The sequence below is a fragment of the Tasmannia lanceolata genome, unplaced genomic scaffold (genome assembly GCF_043159265.1).
Source record: "Tasmannia lanceolata isolate RefF3 unplaced genomic scaffold, GAP_Taslan_0.1 ptg000026l, whole genome shotgun sequence".
Classification (NCBI taxonomy): Eukaryota; Viridiplantae; Streptophyta; class Magnoliopsida; order Canellales; family Winteraceae; genus Tasmannia; species Tasmannia lanceolata.
The window spans coordinates 9,225,529-9,247,018 of NW_027518703.1; the positions used below are offsets into that span (position 1 = coordinate 9,225,529).

Below are 21,490 nucleotides of genomic sequence, written 5' to 3' on the forward strand. Positions count from 1 at the left end.
ATGACCGAGTGGATTGGGCAGCATTAGATTTTCTCATGGGTCGTATGGGCTTTGGGGGAAGGTGGAGAGGGTGGATCCGGAACTGCTTATCGTCCGCCTGGTTTTCTGTCCTCATCAACGGATCAGCAAAAGGATTCTTCAAATCTTCTAGAGGATTGCGGCAGGGCGATCCTCTCTCTCCTTTTCTTTTCCTGATTGTGGCCGAATCACTGTGCAGACTGCTGAAAAAAGGAAGTGAGTTGGGGCTATATCAAGGGTTCCTTATTGGCGAGAGCAAGGTGGAAGTATCGCTTCTTCAGTTTGCGGATGACACTCTTCTGTTCTGTTCTCCGGTCATATTCCAGATTCTTAACCTTAAAGCTATGCTTCGTTGTTATGAGATGGTTTCGGGTCAAAGATCTAATTTCGCAAAATCTCGGTTGTTCGCGATCAACGTTTCTGAGAACGATGCATCCTTTTTCGCCGGAATTATGGGGTGTGATTTAGATGTCTTTCCAGCAACCTATCTGGGTCTTCCTCTTGGTGTGGGTCGACCGAAACACAACCTATGGGCTCCTATTATTCAAAGGATTGAGCGACGTTTGGCCACCTGGAAGCGCCGGTTGGTTTCCAAAGGAGGTAGATTGGTGCTTATAAAGGCCGTTCTATCCAATATGCCGATATATTTTCTATCTCTTTTTCAATGTCCCGCCTCGGTTGCTAAACGCATCGAACAAATTCAGAGACGCTTCCTGTGGGGCGGATCAGGGTCTTCCAAGGGGGTCTCCCTGATTAAATGGAGTATGGTCTGCTTGCCTACTAAAAATGGAGGTTTGGGTATCAGGAGGGTTCAAAGTTTTAACCAGGCCCTTATGGGCAAGTGGCTGTGGAGATTTGGCGAAGAACAATCCTCTTTGTGGGTCCGGGTCATTGGAAGTAAGTATGGTTCAGATCATGGGCATTGGGACTCTGTTGATAATTTTAAACTCAAAGGTCTCACGGCTTGGAGGGACATCTTGAAGTTGAAGTCGTTATTTGCTCCTGGCGTCCGATTCAGAGTATATAGGGGGGATCGGATTCGGTTCTGGCAGGATCCTTGGTGTTCGGCCGATCCTCTTCAAGTGATGTTTCCTGACTTATTCATCGTTTCATCTCAGAAAGAGGTCTGGGTGTCGGAATGTTTTGTAAGGGAACATGGGAAGGTGGCTTGGTCTCTTAAGTTTCGCAGAGACTTCTTTGTTAGGGAGTTAAACTCTTACAACGCCCTCCTCTCCTTATTGGATTCTTGCTTCATCAAGTCTTCGGGCGTAGATCGTCGGATTTGGATTTGGAATCCTTCGGGGATATTTTCAGTCAAATCTTTTTATAACCATCTGATCCCTTCTTCAGTGGAGCATGTGTCCTCCTCGTTTTGGAGACAATCTTGCCCTCCGAGAGTTGCTTTCTTTGGGTGGTCGGTTAGCTGGGGCCGCATTCAAACTATGGATTTTTTGAGGAAACGAGGAATGTGGTTGGTAGATCACTGTCCTCTATGTTTATCCGCTGGGGAATCCATTGACCACCTTTTCATACACTGTAAGGTTGCTCGCCATATTTGGGGTCTTATTTTTTCTCGTTTTGGAATCAGTTGGGTCCCCTCCAACTCTATGGCTGAATTCATTCAGAGTTGGGCCTGGACTCCTTGGAAAAGGAAAGGCAGAACGCTGTGGAAGATGTGTCTCCTGGCCTCATGGTGGTTCTTGTGGAAAGAGAGGAATGCTCGTATCTTTGAAGGGAAGGCTAGATCTCCCTATTGGATTTATATTCAGTTGATAGCTGCGGTCATATCCTGGGCTCGAAGCCTTCCTCTGTTTCGTTTTGTTTCAGCTTTCGACCTCTGGGAAGGATGGTCAATCATATGCTTGGAATCGGCTACCAAAGTGAAAATCCTCCCCTCCTGGATTCCTCCTCCTCCGGGATCCCTGAAACTTAACTTTGACGGATCGTCTATCGGCAATCCAGGAATGGCAGGAGTAGGGGGGTTATGTAGAAACCACAAAGGGGAAGTCCTCTGGGTCTACTCGGGACCTATCGGAGTGGCAGACTCAAACGAGGCAGAGGTCCGAGCCGTTCATAGCGGGCTTCTCTCGATGCCTCGTCTAGAGTGCGACAAAATTATCGTCGAAGGGGATTCCTTAAATGTTATTCGCTGGCTTTCGGGTAACGCTTCTCCCCCTTGGCGATTTTTGCCTCTCTTAGAGGAAATAGAGGACAGGGCTAAGGGCTCCTCAATAGTTTTTCGCCATGTCAGGAGATCAGCCAATGCGGAAGCAGACTCCCTTGCCAAGAAAGGAGTCTTTCGGGCCGCGTTTGAGTGCTTTGACTATCTACCTCCTTGAATTATTGTACTGCTATCTTTGTATTATCTTTGTTCCTTCAGGACCACCTCGGTTCTGTTTTTACATATATATATATATATATAATCTGTTGCCCTTTTCAAAAAAAATGAAATGACATCAATTCAAATATTTAGTGCCATGGTAGAGTGTTCATTCCTCAAGAGTTTGCTCAATCCACCGCCTGACCTAAGCACATTTTCTCAATCTTACGCTCTAATCAAAGGAAACATATTGAAATAAATGAAAAGAGAGACAACAATCAACATAGGCCTACGGTTTACCATCCTAGGCTGCTTCACAAATTCATATTCAAATTCTAACAAGGTAATAAATAAATAAATAAATAAATATATATATATATATATATATATATATATATATATGGAGAGAGAGAGAGAGAGAGAGAGAGAGAGAGAGAGAGAGAGGACCATTGAGATTGGAGTGCAATATCACCATTATTGATTACTCCAAAAGCTTAAGCTGTTGGAGATGGCATTATTTAATCTTTTATAGTTTAACACTCCCCCTCACGTGTGGCCCCTCTTTTTTAATTTTAGGGCTGGCCTACACATGGCACATGTGGCTGCTCTTTTGTGTTGGCCATTACATGTGGATTTTTACTATCAAAGATTTTCACAATTGCTCTGATACCATGTGAAACTACAAATTACACCAAAAGCTTAAGCTGTTGGAGATGGCATTATTTATTCTTTTATAGTTTAACATTGATAAATAATTAGCTCCTGTCAGTGTCAAAAACATGGCATATACTTGTTCATTTCCTCATGTTTGAGATATAGCTGACATTTGTTGAATTAGGCATGAAATATCTTTCTTATTTGCAAGTTTAAAATGTTGTTTCACCTGTGTCACCCAGAAATCAGCCTTTCACTTTCTTATGGAGGAGTGAGATTAATCTCACAAAAAACAAGTTTTTTAGTTTCAACCCTTCACAAAAAAGTGAAAGACTGATTTCTGAGCGATGCATTTGTCAAGACAGATGTGAAACAATCTCAAAGTTGTTATTGAAAAAGCAAGAAGAAATACTGAGAGAAGAATAATCAGGACTTCGAAGAGAGGAGCGAGGAAGAAAAGAGGAAGGATAGGGAATTTGTGGGCATTGAAAGTCTAACCCCCAGAACTCTTCTTATTCTTTTATTAAATATTGTCTCCAATAATATGGAACAACAAGTTGTCATTAGTGATGATGGGTCCCATCATAATACACCATGACACATTTTTCTTGACGAAAATAAAAAGTTCCTCATGTGAGGAATTACAAGCGACTAAGAGGGCAGTGACTTAGATTCCCCACCCTCAAGCAGAGAAGGTAGGAAAAATACCAAACTATAAAAGATATTCTATATAGAGAAGCATAGAGAGCATTAGTAGCTTAGGAAGCCAAGTTGGCTTTGATTGCTTCCACCGTTTGTTCATTTACTAGGAAAGACTTTTCCAAAACTTCATCAGGAATAGAAGGCATTGAAGCAAAGAGGTTAAGGGAAATGGCTGATGTTCCTGGCAACTGGCTATTAAAAAATGCAAGTGTTTCTGCTCCTCCCTTCCCGATATTGTAATTGTAGTGTACCAGCCCCCTAGGAAACACAAAAAGATCTCCAGCCTTCAAGTCCTTTGAGTAGAGAACATTATTAGTGGTCACAAACGCAGCATTCACTCTTCCCCTTACTACATATAAGAGCTCACTCGCACGAGGATGCACGTGAGGGGGATTGGTTCCGCCGCGAAGATAGGTGATTCGGTTAAGTGATACCCCAAGTGAGTTGAGCCCTGGGTAAGTTTGGGCATTGTCAATAGAAAAACTAATCCCAAATATTGTTGGGGTGCCTCCTTGTTGTAGGCCGCTGTAGTAGAAGTCGTTCGATATTACTCTTGATGGCTTCTTGCAGGGGAATCCATTCATGTATACATTTGTGTCGTTTGGGAGTCCAACACAGAAGTCCTGCAGAGGATCAGGGTCTGCTGCATGGCATGAATGAAGGAGTAACACTGATAAGGAAAGGATTAGGAACAAGGCTGAGCTTGCAAGGGACAAAGAGGCCATGCTTGTTCAACTTCAAATTCTCCTGGAAAATGATTTCTCAATGAGTTGTTTTGAGATATGGAGGGGAGATCATGTCTATATATATACCACACATGTGTCTTCTATCTATGCATAAAGTCCATTCACAATGGCCTCTTCTTTTTCTTCCGAAAACAAACATTGGAACGCCTAAGATATTCCTTAAAACCAAAACAACACTATACCTCCACTCTAATTACGTTAATTCCGAAAGTGGAAGACCCAAAGGACTTTTCTGAATATAGACCAATCAGTTTGTGTAACTTCTGTTATAAAATCTTTGCCAAGATTATTGTAACAAGACTTGCCAAAGTTTTGCCTAACCTGATTTCTCCAGAACAGGGAGCATTTGTTAAAGGAAGATGCATTTCAGACAATATATCAATTGCCCAGGAAATGATGGTGGGAGTAGGTAGGAAAGTGCGAGGAGGTAATGTAATGCTCAAAATTGATATGGCCAAGGTGTATGATAGATTAAATTGGGATTTCATGCAAAAAGTGTTGGCGCGATTTGGATTCTCGGAGTCTTGGCGAAAGCTCATCGAAGAAGCAACCCAGAAGTGCTGGTTCTCAGTGGTTTTGAATGGGGAACCAAATGGATTTTTTAAATCTTCGAGGGGTCTCAGACAAGGCGATCCTTTGTCTCCTTGTCTCTTTATTATTGCCGAAGAAGTTCTAAGCAGAGGAATATCTAAACTGTTCCGTGAGGGTAAGGCTAAGTATTTCTTGAGAAGTAAAGATAGCACCCCAATATCTCATTGTCTGTTTGCAGATGACACCGTGATCTTTTCAAATGGAGGGAAAGCAAGCTTGAACCAGATTATGAGATTCCTAAAGCGGTATGAAGCTATGTCAGGCCAGCTAGTTAACGCTAACAAAAGCAGCTTTACCACATCAGACAAGATGACGCTCAGTAGGCAAAGAGCTATTGGCAAAAGTACAGGGTACATGCAAAAGAAGTCCCCTATAATGTATCTAGGAGCTCCCCTATTCACGGGTCGTCTTAAAGCGTGTTTCTTTGATGGGCTAATAGATAAAGTTCGGAAAAAGATTGAAGGATGGAAAGGGAAAATGTTATCCTCTAGAGGAAAACTTATATTAATCAACCATGTTCTATCAAGCCTTCCCATCTTCATCCTGTCAACATTAACCCCTCCAAAAAAGGTTCTCCGGCGCATTGACAGTATAATGGCCAACTTTTGGTGGGGGATTTCAGACTTTGGGGCTAGAAACCATTGGGTTGCTTGGAAGAAAATTTGCAAGCCAACAGACGAAGGGGGATTAGGCATAAAAGCTATGGAGGACCTATGTATTGCATTCCGAATGAAGGCTCTTCATAGGCTTCACCAATCCCATGGGCTATGGGCCTCATTCTTGAAATCTACCTACAGCAGGGGTAAACACTTAAATTTAGTGGAGCCAAATGCAGTCTCATCAAAACAATGGAAAAATATTATTGCTACAAAACCCTTGTGGCAAGAAAATGCGAGGTGGACTGTTGGAAAAGGAGAGGTGTTTTTCTGGACAGATATTTGGATAGGGAATAAGCCATTGGTGGAATATGCAACAGGATTCCAAGGAAACGATCTTAAGGGAAAAATCAAAGACATGATCAATGAGAATGGAGAGTGGAAGAAGAGTCATATATTGCCTTTTCTTCCTGGTGGTTGGGATGCAATTATGGACAAGGTTAAGATCGTCATCAACCGATCGCCTGACAAGCTCATTTGGGCAAAAACATCGTCAGGTAATTTCAGCTCTAAATCGGCTTGGGAAGTATGTAGAAGGAGTGGCCCTAAAGTGAGTTGGGCGCAAGGTATTTGGGATTCCATCCCACCTAAGATGGGTTGTTTCTCTTGGAAACTTTTCCTCAATGCCATTCCAGTGAACAGCAGAATCAAAGATCTCAAAATCCAGATGGCATCCAAATGTGAATGTTGTAAGCACAGTAAAGAAGAATCAGTTGATCATCTGTTAGGTAACAGTGGCCTAGCAAGGGGAATCTGGGAGTTCTTCGCAGACCTCTGGGCCATGAAACTTCTTCCATTGCAACCAGTAAGGAGCAGGATGCTTGCTTGGATATCATATGGCAGGAAAAGGAGCACCCAAGCTGGATTTCTCCTTGGCATGTCAGCTTTGATTATCCCTTGGGAAATCTGGAAGGAACGTTGTAATAGAAGAATGGAAGGTAAAGAGAGAAGTACAAATTGGGTGATTCAGCAAATATTGAATAAGTTAAAAACTGTGAGCTCTAGCAAAAAATTCACCAAAGAAAACAATATGGTGGAGTGTTTAGCTTTGGAGCAAATCCAGATTGAACCGCAGAGGCAAAAGATCAGCAGGGATAATTGGATTTGGTGGGAACGTCCGATGATTGGTTCGCTCAAATTGAACATTGATGGAACAGCCAAGGGAAACCCAGGAGAGTCGGGAGGCGGTGGAGTTATGCGAGATGCCAAAGCAAAAGTTATTTTTGCTTTTGCGTTCTTCTACGGGACATCTACCAACATGGTGGCTGAAGCGAGAGCTCTATTGGACGGCCTTAGGCTATGCAAAGCCTTTGGGTTCAAGAATTTCATAGTAGAGTCAGACAGCAAAGTTCTCATGGATTTCATCTCTAAGAAAGGAAGCCACCCCTGGTCCATCTCTTTCTTGTGGCCCGAAATTATAGACCTCATGGACTTCATGGGCCCTCATCATCAGCACCAGTTTAGAGAAGGTAACCAAGTGGCAGATGCTCTTGCAAATGAAGCTTGCAAATCTAGATCTCATCAAATTTTCCATGGATGGTCAGAAATGCCTCGCATAGCCCGGGGGGCTGCAAGATGCGACACTAAAGGTTTTCCAAATATTCGCCCAAGCAAATGATCGAAGGAGGTGGTGTTGTGTAGGGTCTTTGGTACCCCTTTGTTTGTCACGGTCTAGAGGGCTGGTTGTTTGCCCTCCTCTTGTATTGTGCCTTCAATAAATAATATGCAGAGGCCCGCCCCAGGGTCGCATTCCTTTCCGGGTTAAAAAAAAAAAAAAAAAAAAACAATATTAGTGCTTACGTTTTACCTCTTAAGGCTGGGTGTAATTAAAATGGGAAAATCGATGAGTGAAGACAGAACCCGAAATACTTTTCGTAGTTTTCTTTGGTTACGTACGTATATATACTAGTCCTTACGTTTTACCTCTAGCGTATGTGTTTCCTTCTCTAGTTCTTTGCTCAAAACAGAAATATCACACCTATTTCAAACTCACATCTAATCAGATGATCATAGACTTCCGATCAATTTTCTACAGATCACTGGTTCAACCATCTTTAATCAAGATAACAAGCTTTTTTCTGGATAAAGCTAGAACGGCTATAAATGGGATATAGTATATATGGGTTGGTAGATAGCAACTACTTAGCAGTCTCCATGTTTTGATTTGGCCTTTAGCTAGAAAAATTGACCAAGTCACCTGTTAATACATACATTGAAAGCTAGTAAAACCTGAACTTTTGAATATATGCCCTTGTTTTGGTTGGTAATCAGGGATCAAACCTGCGACCTCAAGGTTGAGAAACCAAGCCTCAACCATTGAGCTACAGGCCCAACCTCCCTTTGAATATACACAGTTGAAACACAATTCATATCTCTTCCTATTTGTTGTGAGGGCTGCTAGCAAAAAGCGATGTCGCTTGGAAAATAAAGAGGAAACCCTATTTTGTGACCCATGCACAAGAACACAAGGAAGTGAGCTCAAATTTAAGAGGGGCAGCCTTTTAAATTTTATTAATAAGAAAATAACAATTTGGGGAATGATATTTACACCCTCCCCCCTAACAATTTCTGTGAGAATGGTTCACTGCCGGAGGATAAATTCACCCCCTTCGACGTTTTTATTTGCCTTTAAAACTTAAAGAATAACGTTGGGGGGGGGGGGGGGGGAGTTGGGGAGTGATTTTATCCGTCAGAGGGGAGGAAATATTATTTTTGCTTTTGAACATCTTCCTCTTCAATCAGCAAAAGGAACCCTCTGCACTTTACACTTTTCTAATGGAATTGATATGAGCACTCTTGTTTTGATAATGATACTCAACTCTCCACTTCTTATTTACTTGTCTAATGTTTTTCTTTCAAAGTTTGCTATAAATTATAGTTGCCAAGCTGGTCTCAATAACGGTCCATCGGATGTCATCCTAACTATGATAATGTTGCCAATTTTTGTAGAGAAGGTAAAACCTTATGGCATATAGTTCTATTAACCACATTATGGGTATTGTGTAAGGAGTGAAACTGCAGGGTGTTTAGAGGACAAGTGAAATCTCCTCATTTCCTATACATCAAGATTCTAGCTCTAACCATTGCTTGGGTCTGAGCATTGCCTAGCTTCCATTTTGCTTCAGCGCACAATCTATGGCAAGGATGGTTAGAGGTGTGCTCGGGACCGATTGGGATCGCGGACTCCAACGAATCGGAGATTAGAGCGGTGCTTCAAGGATTAAGGTTGATGATGGATCACAATATTTGTGAGATAAGGTGATAATGGAAGGTGGTTCCTTAAACGCCATAAGATGGTTGAAGGGAAGCATGTCTCGCCCTTGGAGGTTTGCAAGATGGATTGATAAGATCTCAGATTTGGTGGGGATCTTCATTCTCATTTCATCACGTGAGGAAATTGGCTAATAGTGAGGCCGACAGGCTAGCAAGGGAGGGTGCGTCTAGGGCGGAGTTGCAGTTTTTGATCCTCCCCTCTTAATATGTTGTTGGTTCTTTTGTGTTTTTTTTTCTTGTGGTTTGTTTTGTCTTGATCTTCTCTATCGTCGCGGTCTTCCTGTTGTTTCTTTTTCTTTTAATTCATTGCCATTCAAAAAAACATGTTGCCAATTTTTGTAAGAATCATCTAATTAGTGTGATTTCTTGATGTAGTGCAGAAGCAAAATTTACCAATTTGGAGGATTAAAATTCAAGCTTTCAAGATACATCGATAAGAAGAATAGGCAAAATTATGAAGATGAACTTAATTTTCACTCAAAATAGAGTATGAACTCGCCTAGGCAAAGCCTAAAATCTACATAACATCATAATATGTTGGGGGTTCCACGTGAAACCAAAAGATCCCACATCGGAAAGGTTGAAAGATGTGGATGGGCTTATAAGGATTTGGCCACCCTCCCATTAACGGCTAGCTTTTAAGGGTGAGTTCTACCCGAATCCCTTAAGTGCTATCAGAACCGGGGCGTGGTAACCCCGGTGTACGTCCGAGGACGGAATAATCCCTTGGGGAAGAATCTCGATAACCCCGGTATGCTTCTGAGGATGGAAAAATCCCTCGGGGAAGATCTTGTAGTTCCCATGTTCCTACCACGTGGAGGGGGTGATTGTTGGGGTACCACGAGAAACCAAAAGATCCCACATCGAAAAGGTTGAAACATGTGGATGGGCTTATAAGGATTTGGCACCCTCTCCTTAATGGCTAGCTTTTGAGGGCTAGTTGACTAGTGGTACCCGGATCCCTCATAATCTCCCTAATAACTCAAATTTATCCAAACATGCCCTTACATTTGTGATGATGGGTCCCATCATAATACACCATAACACATTATTCTTAACAAAAAAAAAAAAAAAAAGCTCCTCTAGTGAGGAATTACAAGCGACAAAGATAGTAGTGACATATATTCTCCTCCCTGAAAGATATTCTATACGGAGAAGCATAAGGAGTATTAGTAGCTTAGGAAGTAAATTTGGCTTTGATGGCTTCCACAGTTTGTTTGGCTACTAGGAAAGACTTTTCCAAAACTTCATCAGGAATAGTAGGATTTGAAGCAAAGAGGGAGAGGGGAATGAACTGTGCTCCTGGCAACTGGCTATTAAAAAATGCAAGTGCTACTGCTTTCCCCTTCCCCAGATTGTAATTGTAGTGTACCAGCCCCCTAGGAAACACAAAAAGATCTCCAGTCTTCAAGTCCTTTGAGTAGAGAACATTATCAGTGGTCACAAACGCAGCATTCACTCTTCCCCTTAATATATATAAGAGCTCAGTCGCGCGAGGATGCATGTGAGGGGGAACGATCCCTCCGCGATTATAGTCGATACGGAGGATTGAACACCCTTGAGTGTTGAGCCCTGGGTAAGTCGTGGCATCGGCAGGAGTTAAACCAACCCCAAAGATATCTGTTGTGTTGGCTTCTTTGGCTACGAGTTCGGAGAAGAAGTCGTCCGACGTTACTGTAGTTGGATTCTTGCAGGGGAATCCATTCAGAAATATATTTGTGGCGTTTGGTTGTCCAACACAGATGTCCTGCAGAGGATCAGGGTCTGCTGCATAGCATGAATGATGGAGTAACACTGATAAGGAGAGGATTAGGAGCATGGGGGAACTTGCAACGGACAAAGAGGCCATGCTTGTTCTACTTTAATTTCTCCTGAAAAATGATTTCTCAATGAGTTGTTTGAGATATGGAGGGGAGATCATGTCTATATATACACAACACATGTGTCTATATATGCATAAAGTCCATGCACAATCAATTTGTAGACCCAATTATATTGTTACCATAATAATCAATAGGTATATGCTAGGGAATTTTGCGGAAAGGCATTTGCTGGCTGACTTTTGCTTGAGAGAATAGCCACTTCGGATGCATTAAATGAATAAGACAAAATTTGCTGAAAGGTGAGCCTGCGTGGCTATTGTCTCCTGCAATAGTAAGCCATGATCTGGCTTTGGCAGAAATTGCCTAGCAAATCCCTATAAGTCATGATTAAATTTAGACTAGGCAAAGAAAAGGGTAAGATGTCTCCCTATTTATTTTCCGATTCTGGTATGTGTAAAGAGGAGGTAAAAGCCAGACAAGGACCGTCTATGATATTCCTTAAAACAAAAACAACAATATCAGTTCTTACGTTTTACCCCTTATGAATGGGTGTAATTAAAATGGAAAATTTTGATTAGTGTAAAGACATAACCCTGAATACTTTTCTTCAGTTTCTTTGCTTACGTATACAAGTCCTTACGCTTTACTTCTAGCGTCTCTGTTTCCTTTTCTATACAACACCTATTTAAAGAGGGTTGGGTCGCTTGTTGTTGCAACTTGCAACCACATGTTATCCAAGAACTCATCTATCAGGTGATCTGAGCCATCCGATCAATTGTCTAGATATGACTGGTTAACACTAACAAGGCCAAAGCCTAATGACAATATGGTAGATTTGTTTTATCAGTGCATTTTTTGGCCCATGGTTCAACCATCTTTAATCAAGAGAAGACGTTTTTTTCTTGAGAAAGCTAAAATGGCTATAAATGACTCTTTCTTTAATTTTTGAATACAACATAGATATATTCTACATCGGTTTGGTCCATAGCAACTGCTTACCTATGACACTTTATTTTCATTTACAGCCCCACGAACTATTTGAGATCAGTTTCCAACCTTTCGATTACTTCAAAAACTATGTTTTCTTTTCTCTTTCATACTGATAATCCCATGCAAGCCTTGATACTGTTTTGAAAATTTTAGATTTTAGAACTGTCATCCATGGGTGCCTTAAAGTTCTAAAAGGGATCTTACTAAACCAAACTAATCAAGGTTGAATCATTCTTGCACCCCTATTAGAATTGAACCTAGTTTACTGCTCAAAATATTGCACACGACCGGTTTTCTCAAAGGTTCTTATACTACAATTCTCCAATTAAAAAATCCCTCTCATATCATACTACATCAGTGTCTTTAGTTTGGAACTACAAAATTAGAGGACAAACAATCTGTATCCACATGCTTCATGGTTTATTCACCAAAATACGCAATTAGGTTGGTTTTTCCTTATGATTCTCGATCACCAAAAGTGAAGTAGCAAACATTACTTCTTTTTTGAAATGAGGCAAATATTATTATTAAGGAGGGGAAAACCCTAAGACAGAGGAGGTCAACAAAAACAAAGTAAAAACAAGAAGTACAACAACAAATATGAAACCAATATTCAAGGGGAAGATAATCAAAATTTTCCCAAGCTTCCTCCGTTCACCCTAGCTCTCACAATCTGGTCTGCCTCACTACACTATTGGTCGAGCGACAACATGCTGAAATCGGAAAAAATGCCACTGCACCCGATCTAGGATCTCATCAACCAACTCCGTGAATCACCATGGTTGAGACTTGCTACCGTCCAACCATCTAATGGTGTTTAAGGAATCTACCTCCCCAATTAGCCTGTCCAAGAGACTATTATCAGTATTCTCGATGCCCAGAATAACCGATGTCGCCTCTACCTCATTAGAATCAATGAACCAAAGGGGCCTGAAAAATCTCCGTCCTCGACTTTAAGCAATCATCCAACCCCTGCAGGCCTGGGATTGCCAAAACTTGAGCTATTAAAATCTAACTTTAGCCAACCAGGATAAGGCGAAGTCCATCTAGGAGAAGCGGGCTCCACCCTGTCTGATCCAAAGCATATCTCCTTCCAACAACTATTAAGTGAATAGGCTTGTATAGAATTTGAAAGGAGGGAGGATCCTCACCCATGATCTTGTGATGGAAAGGACCTGTGAAAGTGTATAAGGGGCCCTTAGATAGATTTTTGAAGAGCCTAGCATTCCTCTCCTTCCAAAGGATCCAGATGGTGGGTAGCATCTCCACTCTCCATAGAATCCTTCCTTTAGAAGGCTAGGGCACTAGAAACCAACTTTCCAAAAAAATCAGCCAATCGATGAGGAAAAATCCAAGACATCCCAAAATTTTAAATGAAACCAAACCTCCCTAGCGAAGAGACAATGACCATTCCTCTGCTCATGATAGGCAGTTCTGCCTGGAATCATTAGGATTTGCAGAAGAGCCAGAGAGCTAGGAAGTTCAGTCAGAAGATGATAGAGGCTCTTGTTTATTAGGAGTTAGGTTCTTTTGTTCACCTTTCCTTAGTCTCTGCTTTTAAGGATAGGTCTTGTTGTTTTACTTCTTTTGGTTTGTATCCCTATTCTTGGAATAGGGTTAGAGTTTGTGTGCTAATTGTTTCATCTTTCTAATTTTAATAAACCGGTAGGGGTCCCTGCCAAACCCCAGCTTACCTATCAAAGAAAAGAAGAAGAAGAAGAGACAATGAACAAACAAGTGATTTATGTCTCATCATCTCTCGCACAAAGGGCACATTGATCTATAATCCACATCTGACGGTTGTGGTTCATCATGAGGATCTTGTCCTAGAAGGTTTTCTAAGAGGGGCTAGATCCTAGATCCTGAAGTAGCTAGCATACCTTTCTTATGTACGATAATCATGAAAAATAGTCTCTGTCTTTTGGCATCCATCCCTCTCCCCTTACAGGATTTTCAGGTCATCTCTCTTCTCTTTCAGACGAAGGATTTGTAGACGCGCAACTTGTCCAAGCTAATTCAGGCCATGAAATCAATGGCCCAGTTCACAATTATCACAATCATGTATTCAACACTCACAATTCTTGCTTTTGATTCCCTGCAACAAATGAAAAGCTTAAGCTAATGATCATTTTGATCTTTTCAGTTAAAAAAAAAAGTGAAACACTGATTTCTGAGCGATGCACTTAGTCATGACAGGTGAAACAATCTCAAAGTTGTTAATGAAAAAGAAAGAAGAATTACTGATGCAAACAATCAAGAGAGTGGGAGGGGAGAAACAGAGGAAGAAGGGAAGGGAGTGTAGGGAATTTGTGGGGGATGAAAGTCTAACCCTTAACTCCCTTTATTTTATTAGGTATTGTCTCCAACAATATTAAAGTACAGGTTGTCATTTGTGATGATAGATCCCATCATAATACACCATAACACATTATTCTTAACAAAAAAAGGGGTTCCTCAAGTGAGGACTTACAAGTGACGAAGAGGTTAGTAACTTACATTCTCCTCAAGGTGAAAATTAAGCAGAAAAACCAAACAAGAAGATATAGTACATGGAGACGTAAAAGGACTTATAATAGCTTATGAACCTAGTTTGGATTTCATTTCTTTCACAATGTGTTCATCTACTTGGAAAGCCTTGGCCAAAACTTGATTAGGAATAGAAGGATTTGAAGCAAAGAGGGCAAGGGGAATGAACACTACCCCTGGCAACTGGCTATTAAAAATTGCGAGATAAACTGCCTTCCCCTTCCCCGCATTGTAAGCGAAGCGTATCAGTCCCCTAGGGACCACAATAATCTCTCCAACTTTCAAGACCTTTGTGTACAGAACATTAGCAGTAGTCACAAACCCAAATCTCACTATTCCCTCTAGTACAAACACCATCTGATTTGCACGAGGATGTAAGTTAGGGGGAACACTCCCACCGGGGGCCAAGTCAATGCGGTTCATTGATACCCCAAGTGTGTTGAGCCCTGGGTATTCTAGGACACTGCCACTAGTCAGACCAAACCCAAAGATGTTTGTTGTATTTCCTTCTTTGGCTAGGCCATCGAAGAAGAAATCGTTCGATTTTACTTTAGATGGGGGCTTGCAGGGGAATCCATTAACAGATATTTTTTGAGCTTTCAAGTCTGCAACACAGAAGTCCTGCAGAGGATCAGAGTCTGCTGCATGACATGAATGAAGGAGTAACACTAATAAGGAGAGGATTAGGAACAAGGGCGAACTTGCAAGGGACAAAGAGGCCATGCTTTTTGTTTTGAAATTATGGAGGGGAGATCATGTCTATATATATACCACATGTATGTGTCTATCTAGGCACAAAGTCCATGCACAATTTGTAGACCCAGTTATATTATTACCATAATAATCAATAAATATTATAAGAAAGAGATTTGCTAGCGTCCATGTCCATCACAAAAGGCATTGCTCAGATGGTCAGTCGCATGTCAGAGCAGCCACACAGGCTCAATTTTCAGCAGATTTTGTCTTCATTCATGAGGTGGATGCTCTGACATGTGACAGACCATCTGAGAAATGCCTTTTGCGATGGACCCGTAGCAAATCCCTATATGAAATTATAAATAAGGGTTTTGCTACGCAATTTCGCAGGTCATTTTTGCAGGAGACAACAGCCATCTCAGATGAATTAAATGAATAAGACAAAATCTGCTAAAAAGAGAGGGTATGTGGCTTTGCCAGAAATTGCCTAACAAATCCCAATAAATAGATTAAATTTTGACGGAATGACGTGGCAACAGGAAAAGGAAAAGAAAATGGTCAGATGTCTCCTCGTTGGTTTTTACGAAAGAGTAGGAAAAAGCCAAACAAAATCAGTCCTTACGCTTTACCTCTTAAGATTGGGTCTAATTAATATATGTTTTACCTCTTAAGGTTGGGTGTAATTAAAATTGGAAAAACATGAGGAGTGTGAAGACAGAACCCGAATTAATTTTCTTCGGTTACGTACACTAGTCCTCACGCTTTACCTCTAGCATCTCTGTTTCCTTTTCTACATGACACCTATTTCAAGCGGGATTCGCCCAATCAATGCAATTTTTGGCCCATGGTTCGACCATATTCATTCAATAGAAGAATCTTTTTTCTATAAAAATTTTAAATGGCCTTATAAATTACTCTTTCTTTAAGTTTCGAATACAACAGAGATACAATCCACATGGGTTTGGTAGAAAGTGTAGGAAATTTAACCGGGTAGAACTCACCCCTAAAAGCTAGCTGTTAGAGGGAGGCCCATTCCCAGATAACCCATCCCCATCCATTTCACTCATCCGATGTGGGGCTATTTGCTTTTGCGTGAAATACGAGATACTACACCGGGGTTTCCGAGATCTTCCCTGGGAGACATTTCCGCTCTCAAAGGTAAATATGGGTTACCACGCCCTGAGCTCTAATACCATTTGTAAGGGATTTAACCGGTTAGAACTCACCCTTAAAAGCTAGCTGTTAGAGGGAGGGTGCCCATTCCCTTATAACCATGGTTTTAAATTTCAATCGAAATCTGAAATTTCGGATTGAAATTTTGGGTTTCGGTTGGGGCTGGCACCAAAACGTTCCGAAACCGAAACAAGCGAAATTTCGGAAATTTTGGCAAATTATTGATAAAATAATTTTTTTTATAATTCCTTTACCAAATTTCAACATGAATTACCGAAATTTGGGCTGAAAAAAATGACATTTCGAGAACTTCTACCAAATTTCGGCCGAAATTACGGGATTTCGGCTAAAATTTCGGTTTCGGTGAGGACCGAAATTTAAAACCTTGCTTATAACCCATCCCCATCCATTTCACTCATCCAATATGGGACTATTTGCTTTTGCGTGAAACCCCAACAGAAAGCAACTGCTTAGCAAGTTAGCAGTCTCCATGCTTTGATTTGGTCTTTAGCTAGAAAAATTGCACAAGTCAGTTGTCAATACATACTTTGAAAGCTAGTCAAATGACGCGGTTTGTTCTACCAGAACCTTTGACTGAATATTTACTGTTGAAACACAATTCATATCCTTTTCTATTTGTTTTTATCTTTAGTTTTGCATCTTTCTACTTAAAATGGACCCTAAAACAAATTTCATGCCCATATTTAAAAAAATAATGGGCGCAAAATTTATTTCACGCCCATTTCACATTGATTCTGTCAATGTAAAATGAGCATAAAATAAATTTTACAGCCATTTTTACGTCGAAAATGGGCGTAGAATTTGTTTTAAACCCATTTTAGGTCGAAAGAAACAAACTCCGAGGAATAGGAGCCTTATAGAAAATATTTCTAAAACGGAACTCCATTTGGGTGAACAAAATGATGCCCAAATGACAAAATATATACCCTTATTTAACAGTTGAATTTTAAGAAGAGAAAAAAAAACCATTGTCGATCATTACTAGTGCTTGAAGAGGATTCAACTTGCTAAGTTGCTTTAGGAGTCCCCCAGATCTCTCTATATATTGTAAGCCTCATGCCTCATGGCCATCTACTACAATAATATAATTAAAAAAATTAAAGTTTTACAACCTTGCAATTTCCGAGGATGTGATATCTACAATTCTTAGCATGATGCATTGATCTACTTTAGTGTGATGCCCTTGAAACCCATTGGTGTGATGCTTTTGGCCGTGTTGCTATGAGTCCAATACAACTATCCTTCCTATCCAACTTATCAAAGTTATTCATGCATTACCCGGACGCATGTAAAAATATTATGTATGTATGTATGTATGTATGTATGTATGTATGTATGGGTGTCCTTATCATGTCGAAGTGTCGTTATCAAGCTTAGGATTAATAACTTGGATTGGGTAAACTGGCTGGGCTGTTAGCTCATTAGGTGGATAAACATTTTCATATACTTGGGAGCAGTAAATCGTTGGCTTGGGGGATCCCATTGAAGGGGTGGCCATTCGTGAAAAGTTTATATTCCAGCTTTATTTGTAGCTTCATTTACTTGGACTTCTTATTTCGAGGTGAATGTAATAATGTTAAGTGTGGTGGTAGAGGGATGAGTAGAACCCTCATATTATTACTGGTTTAATCTTTGATTTAGTTTTATTTCTGCAATTTATTAGGAGCCTTGTTTCTATGTATGCAATGAGTGGAGTAGATGCCTTGCATGTTCGTGGCTGTTGCATGCTCCGGACGGCGGATCCCAAGTCGGGGTGTGACAGTTAAAGTGGTATTAGAGCCGTACCTCCCGCAGTACGGTGTGCCAGTGAGGACGCTAAGCTCTAACGGGTGGATTGTAAGATCCCATACCGGAAAAGGAGAGAAAGTTCCTGGGCAATATATGTGAACTCTCCTTCTCCTTGTGTAAAAGCATTTTCAGAATCTCCAAGAGTTGGGCCCCGCAGAGTGGGTCGGGTATGGTTAGTGTTGCTGGAAAACAAATCGAGGAGGGTGGGAAAACCAAGGGTTGGACAATATTTACACAATGTGGTCGGGGCGTGACAATTTAGAGCTGTTTATAATTTGTTTTGCATTCTCTAAGCTTCGAATCCTTGATTTTAATTTGTTTCTCCATACATACTCCAGTTATCTTTATGTATGACACTTTATTTTGATTTCCTGCCCCCCACCAACTATTTGAGATCAGTTTCCAATCTTCCAATCAGTGCAAAATACACAATAAGGTTGATAGTTTACTCACCAAAATACACAATAAGGTTGACAGTTTACTCACCAAAATACACAAAAAGGTTGGTGTTACCCTGTGATTTTTTGAATGATATTTTCTTGTGTATGATCCTCGGTCACCAAAACTGAAGTAGCATACATTTCTTTTTCTTTTTCTTTGAAATGCCAAATAGTCAGCCATTTTCACTTGGCTACTGATATTTGCATTTGCCATGTTTTGAAAATGACCAAACTCACCTTGTATTTTATTATTTAATCAGCTGTCGAAAGATTTTACATTTTCTTATTTAATCAGCTGCCAAAAGCTATTACAATTCCCAAAAACTCTCAGCAGTCACTTAAAAACGAAAGGACAAGGTGAGCTGGTGTCATTATCAAAACATGGCAGTGCAGATATCAGTAGCCTTTCACTTTTGTCTTTATTTTCAAATAGGAGTTCCCATCAAGAAATGTTATATGATTGTAAAGGGATTAAATTTTGGCTAGGTCTAGGTCAGTTGCTGTTATGTCAGGCCATCTTTGATCGATGGTTCGGGTTATCAATTGATGAATCAAATTCCAAGATACAAAACATGGACTCCATTTAATAGACCTCCTCCTGGTTTGATCTTGATTGCCTCTCCTGGCCTGCATAATACTCCTCAAGTAGGAGAAAATTCAACTTCGAGTATAGAGCACTCTTCTCCAATCATTTTTCATTGAATCCAACAGGAATTGAACCTACGATTTTGCCATTTATGAGCGCTTTGATCATTCATCCATGGATGCTTAACAGAAACCATTGTACACGGTGAATAAACAAACTCTAATTTAAATGAAATCTTCACAGGAATCAATGAAACATGAATCAATGAAATGACATCAATTCAAATATTTAGTGCCATGGTAGAGTGTTCATTCCTCAAGAGTTCGCTCAATCCACCGCCTGACCGAAGCACATTTTCTCAATCTTACGATCTATTCAAGGAAACATATTGAAATAAATTAAAAGAGAGACAACAATCAACATAGGCCTACGGTTTACCATCCTAGGCTGCTTCACAAATTCATATTCATATTCATATTCTAACAAGGCAATAAATAAATAAATATATATATATATATATATATATATATATATATATATATATATATATAGAGAGAGAGAGAGAGAGAGAGAGAGATTGGAGTGCAATATCACCATTATTGATTGTGAAACAACCAATTACTCCAAAAGCTTAAGCTGTTGGAGATGGCATTATTTAATCTTTTATAGTTTAACACTCCCCCTCACGTGTGACCCCTCTTTTTAAATTTTAGGGCTAGCCTACACATGGCACATGTGGCTGCTATTTTGTATTGGCCATTACATGTGGATTTTTAATATCAAAGATTTTCACAATTGCTCTGATACCATGTGAAACAACAAATTACACCAAAAGCTTAAGCTGTTGGAGATGGCATTATTTATTCTTTTATAGTTTAACAATGATAAATAATTAGCTCCTGTCAGTGTCAACAACCGTGGCATATACTTGTTCATTTCCTCATGTTTGAGATATCGCTGACATTTGTTGAATTAGGCATGAAATATCTTTCTTATTTGCAAGTTTAAAATGTTGTTTCACCTGTGTCACCCAGAAATCAGCCTTTCACTTTCTTATGGAGGAGTGTTAATCTCACAAAAAACAAGTTTTTTAATTTCAACCCTTCACAAAAAAGTGAAAGACTGATTTCTGAGCGATGCATTTGTCAAGACAGATGTGAAACAATCTCAAAGTTGTTATTGAAAAAGCAAGAAGAAATACTGAGAGAAAAATAATCAGGACTTGGAAGAGAGGAGCTAGGAAGAAAAGAGGAAGGATAGGGAATTTGTGGGCATTGAAAGTCTAACCCCCACAACTCTTCTTATTCTTTTATTAAATATTGTCTCCAATAATATGGAACAACAAGTTGTCATTAGTGATGATGGGTCCCATCATAATACACCAAGACACATTATTCTTGACGAAAATAAAAAGTTCCTCAAGTGAGGAATTACAAGCGACTAAGAGGGCAGTGACTTAGATTCCCCATCCTTAAGCAGAGAAGATAGGAAAAATACCAAACTATAAAAGATATTCTATATAGAGAAGCATAGAGAGCATTAGTAGCTTAGGAAGCCAAGTTGGCTTTGATTGCTTCCACCGTTTGTTCATTTACTAGGAAAGACTTTTCCAAAACTTCATCAGGAATAGAAGGCATTGAAGCAAAGAGGTTAAGGGAAATGACTGATGTTCCTGCAAACTGGCTGTTAAAAAATGCAAGTGTTTCTGCTCCTGCCTTCCCGATATTGTAATTGTAGTGTACCAGCCCCCTAGGAAACACAAAAAGATCTCCAGCCTTCAAGTCCTTTGAGTAGAGGACATTATTAGTGGTCACAAACGCAGCATTCACTCTTCCCCTTACTACATATAAGAGCTCAGTCGCACGAGGATGCACGTGAGGGGTATTGGTTCCGCCGCGAAGATAGGTGATTCGGTTAATTGATACCCCAAGTGTGTTGAGCCCTGGGAAAGTTTGGGCAACGCCAATAGAAAAACTAACCCCAAATATGTTTGGGGTGCCTGCTTGTTGTAGGCCGCTGTAGTAGAAGTCGTTCGATATTACTCCTGATGACTTCTTGCAGGGGAATCCATTCAGATATACATTTGTGGCGTTTGGGAGTCCAACACAGAAGTCCTGCAGAGGATCAGGGTCTGCTGCATGGCATGAATGAAGGAGTAACACTGATAAGGAAAGGATTAGGAACAAGGGTGAGCTTGCAAGGGACAAAGAGGCCATGCTTGTTCAACTTCAAATTCTCCTGAAAAATGATTTCTCAATGAGTTGTTTTGAGATATGGAGGGGAGATCATGTCTATATATATACCACACATGTGTGTTCTATCTATGCATAAAGTCCATTCACAATGGCCTCTTCTTTTTCTTCCGAAAACAAACATTGGAACGCCTAAGACATTCCTTAAAACCAAAACAACAATATTAGTGCTTACGTTTTACTTCTTAAGGCTGGGTGTAATTAAAATGGGAAAAATCGATGAGTGAAGACAGAA

The 21,490-nt window shown here is 40.4% G+C and overlaps 2 protein-coding genes and 2 pseudogenes across 2 annotated transcripts; all 4 read right to left on the bottom strand.

The window, feature by feature from the left end:
* Window positions 1–3,750: 3,750 nt before the first annotated feature.
* Window positions 3,751–4,419, bottom strand: LOC143858487 (germin-like protein subfamily 2 member 2 pseudogene; annotated as a pseudogene).
* Window positions 4,420–10,137: 5,718 nt separating this feature from the next.
* LOC143858488 (germin-like protein subfamily 2 member 1 pseudogene) lies at window positions 10,138–10,809 on the bottom strand (annotated as a pseudogene).
* A 3,259-nt stretch (window positions 10,810–14,068) lies between these two features.
* LOC143858489 (germin-like protein subfamily T member 1) lies at window positions 14,069–15,022 on the bottom strand. The gene has a single exon (XM_077369129.1). The coding sequence runs from the start codon at window positions 15,020–15,022 to the stop codon at window positions 14,351–14,353; it is 672 nt and encodes a 223-aa protein (XP_077225244.1). The 3' UTR covers window positions 14,069–14,350.
* A 5,528-nt stretch (window positions 15,023–20,550) lies between these two features.
* LOC143858490 (germin-like protein subfamily 2 member 2) lies at window positions 20,551–21,219 on the bottom strand. Its single transcript, XM_077369130.1, has one exon. It carries the CDS (start codon window positions 21,217–21,219, stop codon window positions 20,551–20,553), a length of 669 nt encoding a protein of 222 aa, XP_077225245.1.
* Between the last annotated feature and the right edge of the window lie 271 nt (window positions 21,220–21,490).